The sequence below is a fragment of the Pediculus humanus genome, genomic scaffold (assembly GCF_000006295.1).
Source record: "Pediculus humanus corporis 1103172107444 genomic scaffold, whole genome shotgun sequence".
In the NCBI taxonomy this organism is placed as follows: domain Eukaryota; kingdom Metazoa; phylum Arthropoda; class Insecta; order Psocodea; family Pediculidae; genus Pediculus; species Pediculus humanus.
Window position 1 is genome coordinate 292,644 of NW_002987065.1, and position 16,923 is coordinate 309,566.

Here is a 16,923-nt window from a genome sequence, read left to right on the forward strand (position 1 = left end):
CGTTCGCACACGCAAGATAATGGACTCTTATCAGCAGCAAGTCATTGATAGAAAATTAAAAAGGAAAGAATCGGGTGACTACGCGTTATTTATTCGGGAGAAAAAAACAGGAACGACAGGAAAAGGAGGAACAGAGGATGGATATTCTGGAATGTGAGAAAAAATTTTAATTTTTTCAAACACGTACGAAATAAATTAATTCACGATGAAAAAAAAAAAAGTGCGTGTCGTTTTACACGCACTCACGCACGCACGCACGCAAGCTTGACTTGGCACGTCCGACGTCTGACGACCGCGCATATGGTGCCGTCTTGCGAAACTTGTCGTGAGCTTTTCCCATTCATTCAAACAAGATTGATTTGTCCTTTTTCTTCTTCTTCTTCTCCTTCGTGTCGTGTCGTAGACGACGACGACGACGACGACGACGACGACGTCTGACATGATTCGGTCAATGAGATGATAATATAGAGGACAACATAATCCGATAGGTGAATGAATAAATTTTTAAACCTGGAAACGAACGTTCATTTTATTATTATTATTATTATTACAACTATCGATCGATCGGTTATAAGTTTTGGCATCGTTTTTTATACGTAAAAGTAAGTGGTGATGATGATGATGATGATGATGATAAGTGAATGTTATTATTTTCGCGTATGTTGTTGATTTTTTTTTTTTTTTTTTTTTTTACTACTGCGTAAAAAAAAAATAATAATAATAATGATTGATTGATTGATTGATTTTTTTTTTAAATGCTTAAAATTTATTCGACGCATTTAATAATTATTCGCGTGCGTCAGTTTCCGGTTTTTGTAAATAATTTTTTTTTTTTTTTTGTATAAATGAGACGAAATATTTTATTTATAGAAAAATTATTACTAATGCGTCAATTATTATTATTATTATTATTATTATTATTATTATTATTGTAAACGTGCGTATTTTTGCGACGGTGCGTAAGAAAATAAGTAAATAATCGTCGGTTGGTGTTTATTAATTTATTATTATTATTATTATTATTATGGTCACTCTTAAACACGACAAGGCTCTTATTTGTCGGGGTTGTTAAGTATTTATCCCAGGTCTCTACCCGATTCCTTAGGGTTATTATTATTATTATTATTATTATTATTATTAATATTATGTTTGATTGATTGATACGTAAATGGAAATGCGTGATTCGTTCTTAAAGAAAAGGGAAGATGGGGGTTGGTGGTGGTTGATGGTGGTGGTGGCGAGGAAGTAAAATTTTTTTTTTTTTTGCATCCGATTAAAATGTTTGTCTCGTTTTAAACTCGCCGTCCCTGAACTTTTTCATTTTTTTAATTTAAAATAAAAAAATTTCCCGATGAATTTTCTTCACCTGTCGGTTCGCAGACAATCGTGACTTACATAAATTTTACAAAAAAAAAAAAAAAAAAAAAAAAAAAAAAAAAAAAAAAGGGAGAGTGAACACCACCGCCGCCTTCGAATGTTTTTTATAAACGTTTTATGTCATCATCATCATCATCATCTCCACCGCCACCTGTGAATTTCTCCGATTTGTTGTTGTTGTTGTTGTTGATGTTGCTATCACTTTCCGTTTTCTTCTTCTTTTTCTTCCGAATCAAACCGGATCGTTTGTAATGTGAAAAATGCATTGATTTGATTCGAGGAGGAAAAACGAGACGAAAATATAAGGTCGCGTATAGCGCGTTAAATTATTTTTAAAACACGTTGTTTGTTGTTGTTGTTTGTTTTTGTTTATAAACGTAAAAGCTTCGTAGTTTTTAATAGGAGAGTTTGGACTGAAAACAATTTTGACGGTTTTATTGCCAAAAATTTATTTTATTTTATTTTCTTTCAAGAAAAACAATTGCATTTTTTTTTTTTTTTTAAAAATATTTTACGTTTTTGCGTGAGTGCGTGCGTGTGTATGTTTACAACGATTTGTTTGGCAATCGCCAAAATCCTTTCGCTCCCTTTTACATTTAAAGGTAAATAAAATAATAATAATAATAATAATAAACAAAGACAAATAAAAGTAGGCGATTCTGTCGTCGTCTTTGCGGCGCCTCGTTTTGCATTTAGATACAATTTCTAATTGTTTGTCCTTTTCTCTCTCTCTCTCTCTCTCTGTCTGCCTTTCTCCTCCTGTCTGTCGTCTGGGGTTCCGATTATGTCAATGTCAGTCAAGGTGTAAAAAAATAGAAATTGTTTTTATTTATTACGTTCGTTCGAACGTCGGGGAGGGGATGGGGAGTCACCTTTATTGGTGTCGAATAAAATGAAACATTTGTCTCCCTCTCCTCCCCAAAAAAAAAAAAAAATAGGTGATGATTGAATGTGCGCATGCTGATGATACTACCAAAAAGAAAAAATTGTCAATGTCATTTTTTTTTTGTTTGTTTTTGTTTTTCAGGCACATGAAGCCTAATGGAAAATGCTGTTACCTCAAAAGGTATTATTTCTATGTCATTTGGCGTCGATGCTTTTTGGATTCGGATCCGGAAAATGTTTGACTCATTTACCTGGTAGGTGTTTGTTTCTTTAATGTTTTTTTAAATCTATTGTCTCGTCGTCATCATCATCATTTTGTGATTTTTCCCGCATCCCACCCACCCCCCCATCAAAAATTTTTTTAAATTGATTAATCAATCGTAATTTACCTTTTTTGAAAACGACGAGATCACCCCATTCCCCATTTAAAAAAAAAAAAAAAAAAAAATTTTTTTGCAAAATAATTGATTGATTATCGAAATCTATTAATAATCCCTAATCGAATGACAATGAATTAACGAATGTATGATTGAATGATTGAATGAATTAACGAAAGAACGAACGAATCGTTCGATTTATTGATTGATTGATTAATTTAAATTGTTGTCCGTTTATATGCGGAGAGTTCGAACGTCAGGCACACCGTCGGTCGTGAAATAATTTCATCATCATTATTATTATTATTATTATCATCGCATTATGTTTTATCGCAATTCGAAGACCTTTTCCCCCCTCTCGAAATGCGTAAATGCGTAAACCCCCTTTCGTAGTACACACGTTTTCAAACGTTTTTTTAAAATAATTTTTGTATTTCTCGCCTCCGCCCCCCTTTCCTCATCATCATCGGACAAAGATTTTCCTCTGAGATGATGACGTATGAAAAATAATAAAAGAAAAATTTTAAAAATATCCGTGATAGTAGTAGCAACCACGTTTTATTCACGCGTGCGTGCGTGCGCGCGTATATATTTATCGCGTAAGCGTGGGTGTGTAAAATGGTCAGTCAATATAACGGTTATAAATAATAACATGCGGGAATGAAAGAAAATTCCAGAAAATTTTTTGGCGGGAAAATTTTTATTTAATTGTTTTTTTATGAGGTCCCTTCGAGAACCGCCGTTTTTTTTTTTTTTTTTTTTTACTTTTAACGGATTTGATTTAAAAATTTAATGACATTTTTTTTTCCTTTCTACGTCATCGTCGTCGTCGACGTCATCATCGTCGTCGAAAATTCCAATATTTAGCCCGTTCAATGCCAAGTATATTATTTGCGACAATAAAAAAAAAAAAAAAAATTTGTTTTAGGATTATTTGCCCACGCGAGCGTAGGTTATTGATATCGGAAAACAATTTTTTTTTTTTTTTTTAGTAAATATTTAAAAATGTCTGTCTGTCTGCCTGTTTGTTTGTTTGTTTGTTTGTTGTATCGATGATAAGCGTTGCAATTCCGCGTCCGTGCGTTTTTTTTTTTTTTTCCCTCCACTTATTTATTTAATTATTTACCTTGTGTTTTGTTTTGTTTTTCAGAAGTGAATCCGAAATGGTTTTACACGGTCGATGGTAAAAGATGCAGCATCATCATCGAGTCATCGGAAAGAATCGCTCATAATATAACGTCCAACATATTTAAAATATTTCTAGACGAAGTTATCGGTTACGATTCCGTGGAAATCGTTCAAAGGAAAGATTATTTTAATTCGACGTTGGCCCTCAGCCGATTACAAGACAAGAGGGCCTACTATCATTCGTACTACAACGATACCCTAAGGTGAGTGACTGTGAATAATAAAAGTCTGATACGTTAAATACTTTTCGAGTGTTTATTGAAGTGTTTTAGGCTCGCCATCTCTACCTAATGAGTCACATTGTTTGTTTGTTTGTTTGTTTGTTTTGTCATTTAAAACTCTTCGTTTGTTTTACTTCTCTCTCTCTCTCTCTGGTTTCGTCGGAAACGAAAATTATTCTTGAAAAATTTGTAGTTTAATTATAGTAGTAGTAGTAGTAGTCGCGAAAACGATCAAAATAAATAAATATGGTTGTAATTGCGTCGTCTGTTGCATCACGTGACCCAGCACACGAATGATAATAATAATAATGAATCGCAAAATCGCGTTTCCAGATATTTCCTTTTTTTTTTGCCACGGTACGGGTCGATTGAAGGGTGTGTGTGCGTGCGTGTGTGATTTCGTTTGTTCTACTTTTCCATATGATTTTCTCGGAATCGTTAGCACACCTTTTTTATTTTTATCGGAAAATGTTAATTTCCAGGAAATCGGTTTCGACTGGAGAAATCAAAATAAAACTTCCGAGAAATTTTTAATAATAATAATAATAATAAAAAGTGGAATAAAATAATTTGCTTGATAGGCACATACGTCGTCGTCTGTGACCGCGACCGAACGGGATTTCGTCATTCGCGATATGCACATCATCATCATCACGTCAGTTGGCAATGCAGGTGAATCCGATAGATATATTTATATATATGTACGTATTTTGATAACTGATGATGATGATGATAATAATAATAATAATGAGTCAGTTTTATATTTTGGATCGAACGTAAAAAGGAGCCGTTCTTAAATGGGAGAGGGAGAGAGAGAGAAAGCATAAATGCATAAACGCTTGACGGTGGGAGGGAAGGGGAGGGGAGAAATTATTCTCTACGTAATTATAAGTATAAATAAAAAAAAATGGTGTCCATTATATATTTAACAAAATTTGTTTTGCACTGTAAATTTGATTATTATTATTAGTAGTAGTAGTAGGGTTTTCGAATTTAGCGCCTCGCGGATAATTTTCCACTTTCGTTTGTCTCCTTGTTGCCGACAAAATGGCTGCCACAAAATTCTGGGAAAAAATTTTCTGTTAAGGTAGATGTCCGCGTCGAAACAACAAAGTTTTGTAAAAAAAAAAAAAAAAAAAAAAAAAAAGTAAAACGATGAGATTTCGAAAACCGGAAATTGAAAGAAAAAAATGTATATATTTTAAAATGGGGGAGAGTATTTTATTTATACAATTAAACGTGATGAGAGTGAGAGAGAGAGAGAGAACGTGTGGGGGGGGGGGAAATATCGTTGAAAATTTCATAGAGTCGGAAAAGGTTAAAAAAAAAAGAAGAAAAAGGAAAAAGGAGTGAAAGAAAGATAGAGATTTAGAGAGAGAGTGTGAGAGTATGAGAGAGAAAAAGAGAGAGAGGGGAGAGGGGAGGGGAAATTCGTTACCGGCTTTCTTTAAGATCGGGCCTACTCTCGATCAGGCACGTAGATCACAAAAATCATTACGAAACGCATACAACGACTATGGATAACAATAAAAAGCAGACTAAAAAATTTTTTTAAAAAACTTATTATTATTATTATTATTATTTTTACGCGCATATTGCAATTATTGCGAATAATCATAGAGAATGAAAATTATTTCCTTCGTTCGTGCGTGCATCACACGTGTATTACACGTTTCGAATTCTCATTAATCGAATATATCCGAATAGAAAAAAAAAAGAAAAGATTTTATGGTTGTTATCATCTTCATCGTCGTAGCCGTCGCCACCATCGCCATTGCCACCGCCACCGCCATCGTCGTTCGTGCCACACACACACAATTATTCACGTAACAATTTTTTTTATGAAAGATTGATTAACCGAAGAACAAATAAAAGTACGGTGAGATTTATGATTCGTAATCGGAGTCGAAACCTCACAAAGGACCACAAAATCAATTATTTATTATCATTATTATTATCATTTTTAAATTTAAACTCGATGATTTTGTAATAATAAAAAAAATTATTTTCTCTCATAACCCGAATGAGCCAGGTAGAGAGAGAGAGAGAGAGAGAGGGGGAGGGAGGGAGGGAGAGTTGATTGACCACGTTTTGCGAATACCCTAATTTAGGTTTTTTAAATCTAAAGAGAACAAAAGAGAGAGAGAGAGACGATCACGACGTCATCATTTATTCTTAATAAAAAATAGCAATGATAATAATAATAATAATAATGAATGGAATCGGTGGTAGAAAATATAGATTTTTATTTTGTCTATTTCCACGTTTCCGCCCCCCCCCCCGTAATCGCACGTAACCGAAGCAGCAGTGATGGCGTACATTATCGGTGTTGAATAACTTGAGAAGGCGTGTGAATTATTACTTTCGATTAATAATAATAATAATAATTTTTGTTTCTCTCCCCTCCTCCCCCCCCCCAATAAAATTTTGTAATTGAGTTCGGAGTTCTAGTCATCAAAAAAAAAAAAAAAAAAAAACCAGAAGAAATCAAAGTTCAAAGTTCAAAAAGGAAATTTTTTAACGAATTTTAGCCGTTTTGTAAAAAAAAAAAAAAGTTAAAAGGTCGATTTTCGTTACGTTCACGGAATTTAAGGGGGAAGGGGGAAGAGAGAGAGAGAGAGAGAGAGAAACAGTTAAAGTGAGTGAGAGAGAGAGAGAAAGAGAAGAGAAATAAATTTTTTTTGTTTTTTTTTCCAGATGTCCGGTAGCCGCCATAAATTTGGAAATATGGATAACGACGTACGAAAGTTTAAAAGAAGAAATTTACCAGAAGAAAAAATTACCGCCGCAATTGGGATCGGTGGCGCCACCCGGAAGGTAAGAAGAAAAATGATAATAATAATAATTTTTTTTTTTTTGTTTCGGTTTCCGGTGAATATCAAAAAATAATAATAATAATAATTTTATATTCGCACGGATTTATTAGCGCATTTATGAATAATAATTCGTGATTTAAATTCGCGATGTATATTCAAATGAGATTCGTACGACACGTCAATCACAAATCCGGAGGGGGAGGGGGAAAACTCGTAGAAAAATCCTTTATTATTATTATTATTATTATTTTCCCGGGGAAAGGGAAGGGGGGGAGGCTGTCGTGAAGATTTTGAAATTAAACCCCACGTATGACGGGATATAATAACCGTTAGAAAAAAATACGATAGGGGTGAGTGGTTGTCGTGAACCTGTGGTAATCGTGGAAGTAAAAACTTTCTGATGCGTTTCCGTTTCCCGTGACGTCATTCACTTGTTTCCATTGAAAAAATTATCACTGGAGTTTTTTTTTTTTTTTTTCCTTTTTACATCGGTGTCGTGTCGTCGCGGTTCGTAACAAAAAATATTTCCAGTTCGTTTTTTTTCGTTGTTTATAAAAAAAAAAAAAAGCTCCCCCCACCTCCCCCGACATATACGACTCGTAGATTTTTTTTCCATTTAATAATAATAATAATAATAATGCTTTCGAAAGTCACGTAAAAGTCATAAATTGCGTTAAAAAAATGATAGACCGAGAAGGGGAGAAAATAGGGAGGAGAGATGGGGGGGGGTGAAGGGAGGAGTTAGGGGGATTTTCGTTGAAGATTTCGCAAGATTTTCTTTTCTTTTTTTTTTTTTTTTTTTTTTTTGTTTTTCGCATCATATATCTCATCATTATAATTTTAACCCTACGAAATCTTTTTCAAAATGTCGTCTTCGTCACGAAGGGAGTGCGTGCCAAATTATACAAAAACGTTTTTTTTTTTTTTTTTGTATTTTTTAAAAAATAAAAATAATTTTACAAAAAAAAAAAAAAAAAACGCAGAAAACAAACGACGTTAAATTTACTATTATTATTATTATTATTATTATTATTTCTTATCATTTATTATTATTATTATTTAATGATTGTTTTTGTTTGAGAGATGAGATGAGAGTTAAAAAAAAAAAAAAACAACAACAATACCTGGCGTTTATTAAATGGCGATGGCGTCGTTGGCGCCGACGACGACGATGACGATATAATTGCAATGATGCGTTAACAATTACTAAAAAAACCACATTAAATTGTTTATCTTTTTTTTTTTTTTTTTTGTTGAATTTAACACTAATTTAAAAAAAAAAAAAAAAGGCGGGAATTATAAAAAACGGAAACGGAAAGAGGAGTAGTTGAAACGTTCGTTCCTAGTTTCAAAAATTCTTTCTCGAGAAGTGATGGAGGGAAAAATTTTTTTTTTTTTTTTTTTTTTTTTAATCAGGTTGAAGATGGATTAGATTACGTAATCATCATCGTACGCACACGCATACGCACGCACACTCGCGTGTTAAATTTAAATGGCGTACACACATTAAAAAACAAAACAAAACAATTATTATCATTATCGTTACGAGTTGTTGTTGTTGTTGTTGTTATTATTAATATTATTTTTAAATTTGAGTATTTACTCACCGATTCGTACGAAATGTGTTTTTTCGTGTTAAATTGAGTGTAAAAATTACGTTCTCTTTTGTTGTTATATTTACACGCACAAATAATAATAATAATGATGATGATGATAATAATAATAATAATACAACGCGACGGGTCGTTATAGATAAGAGTTGACCGCGAGTCAACCTCCTTCTTGGATAAGCTGGAAGCGTTTAGGGTCAATCCCCCAAAAAAAAAGAGGGGGGCGATTTTATAAAAGGAGTTTTTTTTTTTTTTTTTTTTTGTTTCTCCTTAGGTTCGGATGGTTCATACCTAAAAAATTTTCAAACAGCGCTTTGGACAGCATTCACTGGAAAGTTTTTCAAAATAAAGAATTGGCGCAAAAATACGGCGTCGACGAAACGATTTTGGAAACGGAAATTCGCGAATTTGCCATAGATCCGGAAACGAAAAATTATTTCTGTCCGTCTCCGATATGCGAAGATGGAGTTTTCGTTATGGAAAAATGTCAGAGCAGAAAAGGTCGTTCACCGTGTGCCATGTTATTCGCCGGACATTACGGTTTGTTTTGTTGCTTTTAATCTTGCATGGAAAATGTAACGAGAAAAGATGAGTGCGTGAGTGAGTGCGTGAGTGCGTGCATGGGTGCACATTATTAAATTAGATTTAATGAGAAAATTATCATCATTATTTTTCAGACGTGACGAAATTCGTCATAGAGGACATAAAATCATTGGATTTGTTCGTGAGCGTTATTTGGTTGGGACCGAATTTGAAAAATGTCACGAGTCGATTGATAGAAAATAGAAAAGATCAACCGGTGGTGATACTTTCGTGGACTCCGAGCATAATCACAGCTTCCGGTGAATTCGTTTCCGTCGTTTTTCCACCGTGTCAAAATGAAAAACCATTAACGCCCGGATGCAATTACGAATTACAGAGACTGGTCAAATCAACGTCGAGAACGTTGGCTCAAGGAGCCCGACAAGCGTGGGAAGTGAGTATTGAGTTCCGCCCTTGCACAATTTCGATGTTTATAATTAGATTTTTATTATTATTATTATTTTTTTTTTTTTTTCTTCTTCTCAGGCGGTGAACGACATGTACTTTAGTGATTCTCAATATCGTGGACTACTGAAAGATTACCTCGCGAATTTGAGTCTGTCTCATCAAGACATTGCTTGCAATTGGATGAAAACGCATCAGAGCACGTGGAAACATTGGACGCAAGTGAGAGACAACAACGAATTGAAAATCCTCGGGATATTCCCGTTCAGCGGATCTTCTTACAACGGAGCTGGAGTCGCGGATGCTGCGGAAATGGCGGTCGACGCCATTAATCGAAACACGTCCATTCTCAGAGATATAACTCTCGTTATACAAAAACACGACGGACAGTGTAACACGGATGTCGTCATGAATAAATTTATCGAGACTGTTTTAGAAAAGAACGAGTATCAAAAGCTCATCGGGATTTTAGGTTGGTATCCCTTTTGTTGGAACCTCATCGGATTGTAACGAAGGAGGCGATGTTTATGATGTCCAAACAAAAAATTTTCCTTTCAGGTCCGGCTTGTTCGGATACGGTCGAATCCCTCATCGGTGCCTGTAAATATTTTCGTACCGTCGCAATCAGTTACAGCGCGGAAGGTACAATTTTTTCAGACAGGTCGAAATATCCATATTTTTTTCGAACGATCGGAGAAAATCAGGAATACAAGTGAGTATGACTCTTCGAATTCCCGTGGGAATTTTTCAAAATCTAAAAGAAATAACGAATTTTTATTTTCTCTCTCTCTCTCGTCAACGCAGTCTAGTCTATTTGAATTTATTGAAACGATTAGGATGGAAGCGGATATCATCGATAACGGAAGACGGTCAAAAATACACGGAATACCTTCCACATTTGGTCAACTTGTTGAGTAATTATAATTTTACATTCGTGGCCAACAGCAAATTTCCAAGGATCAGAGTCAATCACACTATGAAATCCTATTTGGAAGATCTCAAATCTAAAAGTGCCAGGTTAGATGCTGCAAACTATTTCCGTTTCCTTTTTTTTTCGCGCGTTTTGAAAAGCGTTAGCGGGGGGGGGGGAAAGAAAAAACGTTATGGCGCGTTCGTTCGATAATTTAATAACGGTTAAGAAAATACGAATAGAAGATTGATTAATAAAAGGAAGCAAACAAACAAACGAACAAACACGTGATTGTTTGTAATACGCGTAAGGAATTATTTATTGTAATTGATAATTTATTAATTACATCCGGTCGTTGTGAAAAAGGAATTGTAGGAAAAGGTAATTTTTTTTTTTTTTTTTTTTTTTTTGTTTTGTACGCCGCGAAACGTTTTATACTATCTTAATGTGTGTTTGACCTTGAACTCGCGGCGGCGGCGGTGTTGGCGGCGGAGGTAGTTTTTGATAAATTCGTAGGCAGAAAAAAAAAAAAAACGGCGGTTTAACGTTTTCCATATTGAGTATTTTTTTTTTTTTTTTGTTTTCTTTAGAATAATTATCGCTGACGTGTACGACCCAGCCGCGAGATCGGTCATGTGCGCTGCTTATCAGCTTAAAATGACGGCTGTCGAAGGTTACGTTTGGTTTTTACCACAGTGGCTCAATCAAAATTGGTACAACACGGACGAAATAAATCCGACTCTTAACGTTAACGAAAGAGTCGAATGTTCGACGGCGCAAATGATTGAGGTAAAAATTATTTTTTGAAAATTTTTTTGTTTTGGAGTTTTTGGCGTTTTCATGTTGTTGTGATTGGCGATCGATTCCAGGCCATCAACGGTTATTTTTCCCTCGCTCATTCTTACTACGCTCCGGATGATGCCATAATGCAAGAAAACATAACGGTGGGAGAATGGAGAGAAAAATACGCAAACGAAACGGCTTTCCCGTCGGATTATGGCGGATTCGCATACGATGCCGTTTGGGTCTACGCTTTGGCCATTGATAAACTTTATCAAATGGATCCGTTTGCCGTTGCTCAACTTCATTCGGAGAAATACACGGAACAGTTTGTAGAAATAATTCAAAATACGGATTTCAACGGAGTTTCCGGTAGGATAAAATTCGTTTCGGGAGCTTCCCGAATGACGGTCATAGACATCGTTCAATGGGTTAACAACAAGACTCGAATCGTCGGATCCTTTCATCCGAATTCTTCGGGTTCCGTCACCGATCACAGGTTCGAATTGAACGTGTCCGCAATTGTTTGGCTCACTTTGGACGGTAAACAACCGGGGGACGGAGCGGAAACGTGCATATTGCAAGCTTTGGCGGATCTGATGAACGTCGATTGCAGCGTGGCCGTAGTCGTTGCCAACGTCATGGGCATAAGTTTATTTGGAATTTTAGTGATAATTGCTTTCATCATCATCAAGCACAGGTACGACAAAAAAATGCAAAAAATTCAAAAAACTCAAGAGCTCATGAAATCCCTCGGATTCGATCTCCTCGCTCCGAATTTGGATTCGGATAAATGGGAAATTCCGAGAGACAGATTGGTCATCAATCGTAAATTGGGTGAGGGAGCTTTCGGAACCGTGTACGGTGGAGAAGCTTATTTCAGCGACAAAGGTTGGGTCGCGGCTGCCGTCAAAGCTCTCAAAGTCAATTCAACGACGGAACAAAAATTAGACTTTTTAAGCGAAGCCGAAGTCATGAAAAAATTCGATCACAAAAACATAGTGAAATTGTTGGGAGTGTGCACGAAACAAGAGCCCGTGTACACCGTCATGGAATTCATGTTGTACGGAGATTTGAAAACTTTTCTTCTCGCACGTCGACACCTCGTCAATAATAAAAAAATTCACGAAGAATCAGATGAGATATCGAGTAAAAAATTGACTGCCATGGCTTTGGACGTTGCCAGAGGATTGAGTTATTTGGCACAGTTGAAATACGTTCACAGGTACGAAAGTTCTTTCGGTTTCTTTTTGGAGGAAAAACTCGAAAAGGGTTTAATGGAATTTTTGTTGTTTATCCTTTTCAGAGATATAGCGTGTAGGAATTGTTTGATCAACTACGCGAGGGTCGTCAAGATAGGAGATTTCGGTATGACGAGATCGATGTTCGAAAACGATTATTACAAGTTTACGAGAAAGGGAATGATGCCTGTGAGGTGGATGGCACCTGAGAGTTTGGCATTGGGAATATTCACTCCCAGTTCGGATGTTTGGTCGTTCGGAGTACTCCTGTACGAAATAATAACCTTCGGGAGTTTTCCATTTCAAGGTCTCAGCAACAATGAAGTCGTCAAGCACGTCAATAAAGGAAACACGATAACGATTCCGAGTGGGATAAAGCCACAGCTGTAAGTAAAAATAAAGATTTTCTATCTCTCTCTCTCTCTCTTTATCTCTTTTTTTTTGGGTTTTAAAAAAAATTTTTTTTTTTTTCTTTCTCTCTCTCTCTCTCTCATTCCCTTTAGCGAGTGCCTGATAAAATCGTGCTGGAATTTAGAGTATAAGAAAAGGCCTCAGGCATCGGAAATAGTCGAATTTCTCGCTAATAATCCCAGGTTAATATCTCCATGCTTGGACGTTCCCATATCGTCGGTAGAATTCGAAGACACGGGACAGTTGGAATTGAATTTACCAAAAAGTTTAAGAAAATTTTCTCTGACATTAAATGCGAAATACGAGGAAAGCGCGGGAGAGACGAGGAATCAATCTTTGTCCCAGGATTCGGAACCCTCACCGCCGCCGGCGGTACCGCCGACTTCGGTCTTGTCGGATTTCGACGAACCTTCCTCCGTGTTTTTCCCAAACGGATACGCGGCTCAAACGGGTACGTGTCCGTGGATGCCGCTATTGAATCCATCGTCGACGTCGGGTGGTAATCACGACGGTTCATCGAGATCGTCATCTATAACGGCGGGACTCGGAAAACTCGTGACGATTCACAAGAGCGAATCCTGCGACGAGTGTTTGTCGTCGCACGAACATCAAACGTCGGTTCTTTGACACTTTGATGGTCACCGGGGGTGACAGGAGAGAATAAGAACGAGAAACGAGAGGCAAATCGTTTCCGACACGGATCGAATAAAATCGACGTCTTACGAACCCTTCGTTTTTTTTCATAACCCGGAGAGAAATGAATCGGTGAAATTGATCAACGGGTCACGTGGACGACGTTGGAAAAAAAAATATTCAGGTTTAACAGTTGGAACCTGTTAAAGCCATAATTCGAAACCAAAGGAATCCACACAAAATATTAGCAATATTAATTAATATCCTCGTTTTTTCTTTTTTTCTTTCTAATTCTATTTGTCTATTTTTTTCTTTCTGTTTTTGTTTTTGTTTTATCGACTGTATGGAAAACAAACAAACAAAACAAAACTAAACAAGTTTCATAGATAGTCGTAAAAGAAAACATAGATTATGTTTTTATTTTCTTATTTTCTTTCGTGACTTTGATTACCATTTATAAAAGTTTTACGTGTAAATAATAATAATAATTTTTTAAAAATAATTAGTTAGAAAAGAAAAATAGAAAAAAGGAAAAAAAGAAGAAAAAAAATCGCTCAAATGTTATTTTTCCTCGTATTTATTTGTAACAAATATAAAAATATGTTTATGAAACAAACAAACAAACAAATATATATATATATATATATCGAAATAAAATGAAAAGAGAAAAACGTCAAGTGTCAAAAACATTTAAATAAATTTACTATCATCATTATTATTATTATTATTATTATTTTATTTCGTGCGTAATTCGACGTAGTTTTCACACTTGTCGGTGAGAAACGAAAAAAAAATTTTATTATTATTATTATTATTATTATTATATCCTCGCTCTTTTTTTTTTTATTACGTTAATAAATAAATAAATAAATGAAAAACAACAACAACCAAAATTATGTTTGTCGATGATAATGATGACGATGATGTTTTTGTTGTTGTTGTTGTTCTTTTAAATTTTAAGAAAAAAAAAATTATTATTTATTATTATTATTATTTTAATTATGATGTCTTCATCATCATCATCATCATCATCATCATTATTATTATCACCGTTATTACTTCCCCAATTATTATCATTATTATTATTATTATTATGACCGTTGCAGTCAGAAAAGAAACGAAAAAAAAAAAAAAAAAAAAAAAATTTGTGCGAAGTTTTTTTTTTTCTTTTAAAATGAAATTTAAATTTCAGTTCGTTAAAAAAAACTATCATTATCATTATTATTATTATTATTATTATTATTATCATTATTATTATCATTATTATCATCATTATTATCATCATCATTATAGTTTTGAAATTTCCGTAGAATTATTTTTTTTTTGAAGTTTTATTTTAATTTTTTTATTAATTAATTTTGGCGCGTTTTATTTTTGACATTAAAAAAAAAATTTAAAAAGAAAAATGGCGGGAAAATAAAAATTCAAAATTTAAAAAAAAAAACAAAAACAAAAACAAAAATCATCATTATCGATAGTTTTATCCCCGTAACAATTATTTAACAATAATAATAATAATGATAATAAATAAAACGAAGGGTTTTTTTTTTTTTTTTCGTTTGTTTGTTTGTTCATTCATTCATTTTTTATCGTACGAATTCGCGGGACGTTTTATTTTTTAATAAAAAAAAAAAAAAAGACATAAAATATTATTAAAAATAATAATAATAATAATAATAATAATAATAATAATAATAATAATAATAATAATAATCAGTGTCGTGAGATAAATAAAAAAAAAAAAAAAAACGACGACATATTGATTTTATTTTATATGTAAGAGAGAAGAGACTTTTATTATTATTATTATCATGTAATTAATTAATTAGTTTAAAATTAGTTAAAACAGAAAAAAAAAAAAAAAATTTGAAAGAATTTAATAAATAATAATAATAATAATAATAATAATAATCGTAGTCCCTTTTTTTTTGGGAGGGGGGGGTATTTATAAACATTTTTTTTTTACATAATTTTACATTAATAATAATAATAGTACTACTAATAATAATAATAATAAATAATTTTCTTAAAACTAAATGAAAAACAGGGAAAACAAAAAAAAATTTCGTATGAAGGTGGTAACACGTGAGAGGGAACGAGGAGGGGACGGGTAGGCGAGGCGAGGAGAGGGGAGGATTCCGTTAACACGACAAACAATGCAAGAGAAAAAAAAATTATTATTATTATTATTAATTTATTTATACGACAGGTACCAACTATTTTTTTTATTTTTAAAAAACAATTAAAATTTTACTACTATTATTATTATTATTATTATTTTGCAATATTATATCTCAGGTATGAAGCCACGTCAGATTATGTAGAAAAAACATAAAAAAGTATTTTTATTATTATTATTATTTATTTAATAAATGAATTTTTAAAAAAAAGGGAGAAAAAAAAATTTAAAAAAGTTTTCCCGGGTTTTTTTAATTTCCGTTTCCGGTTTGTCTTTTTATGTCTGTTTAACACTAATAAAAAAAAAATTACACTGCCGTTATATTGTATATGTAAATCCCCAACCGTTTTTTTTTTTTTTTTTAATTAAATGATAACAATTTGATAAAACAATACATACATAAATAAATAAATAAATTTATGTACATAAATTAAAACGCGAGTGTATAATAAATAAATTTTTAAATAGTATTTATTAAATATGAAAAAAAAATGTAAATAATATTGTCAAATAAAGTACCTGAATTCATTCATTCATTCATTCATTCAATTCATTCGTTCGTTCATTTTTCATAAATATTATTATTATTATTAATCATTTATTGTTCTTATCGTATGTTGATAAAAACAAATCGATTATGAATAATAATAATAATAATAATAATTTTTTAATATCGAAACCGAATGAAATATTTGAACAAATAAAAAAAAAAAATTCCAAACTTTTTTAAAAAATTTTTTTCCGTAATGATTGATTGATTGATTGATTGATCGTTTCTGTTTTTAATAGTTAATAAAAAAATGGGGTAGTTTTATTATTATTATTATTATTAATAAAAAAAATTTATATCGTTTTCCTCTTCATTATTTTTTCGGTTCGTATAATGTTTAAAGGTATTGTGCCATTATTATTATTACTATTATTTATTAATAATAAATAAATTATTAAATTGTATTTTTTATTTATAAAAATATTTTAATTAAAAATTGTTATTATTATTATTATTATTATTATTATTATTATTCTATAATTGAAAACATATCATTTATAAGGAGGAGAAAGAAAAATTTTGTTTAATAAATAATAATAATAATAATAAAATGTAAATTAATCGTTTTTAAATTAAATGACAAAATATTATTATTATTATTATTATTAATAATAAATATTTAACGGAAATATAAATAAATAAATAAATATATATATATATATATATATATATATATATATTGAAAATGTTTAAATTAATTATTTAAATGATTACTAATTTAATATAATAATAATAAATACGTTTTTTTTTATTATTAA

The 16,923-nt window shown here is 32.5% G+C and overlaps 1 protein-coding gene across 1 annotated transcript; it reads left to right on the top strand.

Moving 5' to 3' along the window:
- Positions 1-2,425: 2,425 nt before the first annotated feature.
- Positions 2,426-13,430, top strand: Phum_PHUM091660 (tyrosine protein kinase, putative; the record flags this gene model as incomplete). The annotated part of the gene is made up of 12 exons (XM_002423839.1): positions 2,426-2,516; positions 3,790-4,030; positions 6,746-6,865; positions 8,749-9,014; positions 9,152-9,450; positions 9,543-9,933; positions 10,020-10,173; positions 10,266-10,478; positions 10,962-11,160; positions 11,241-12,376; positions 12,458-12,778; positions 12,896-13,430. 12 exons carry the CDS (start codon positions 2,426-2,428, stop codon positions 13,428-13,430), a joined length of 3,966 nt encoding a protein of 1,321 aa, XP_002423884.1.
- Positions 13,431-16,923: the final 3,493 nt, after the last annotated feature.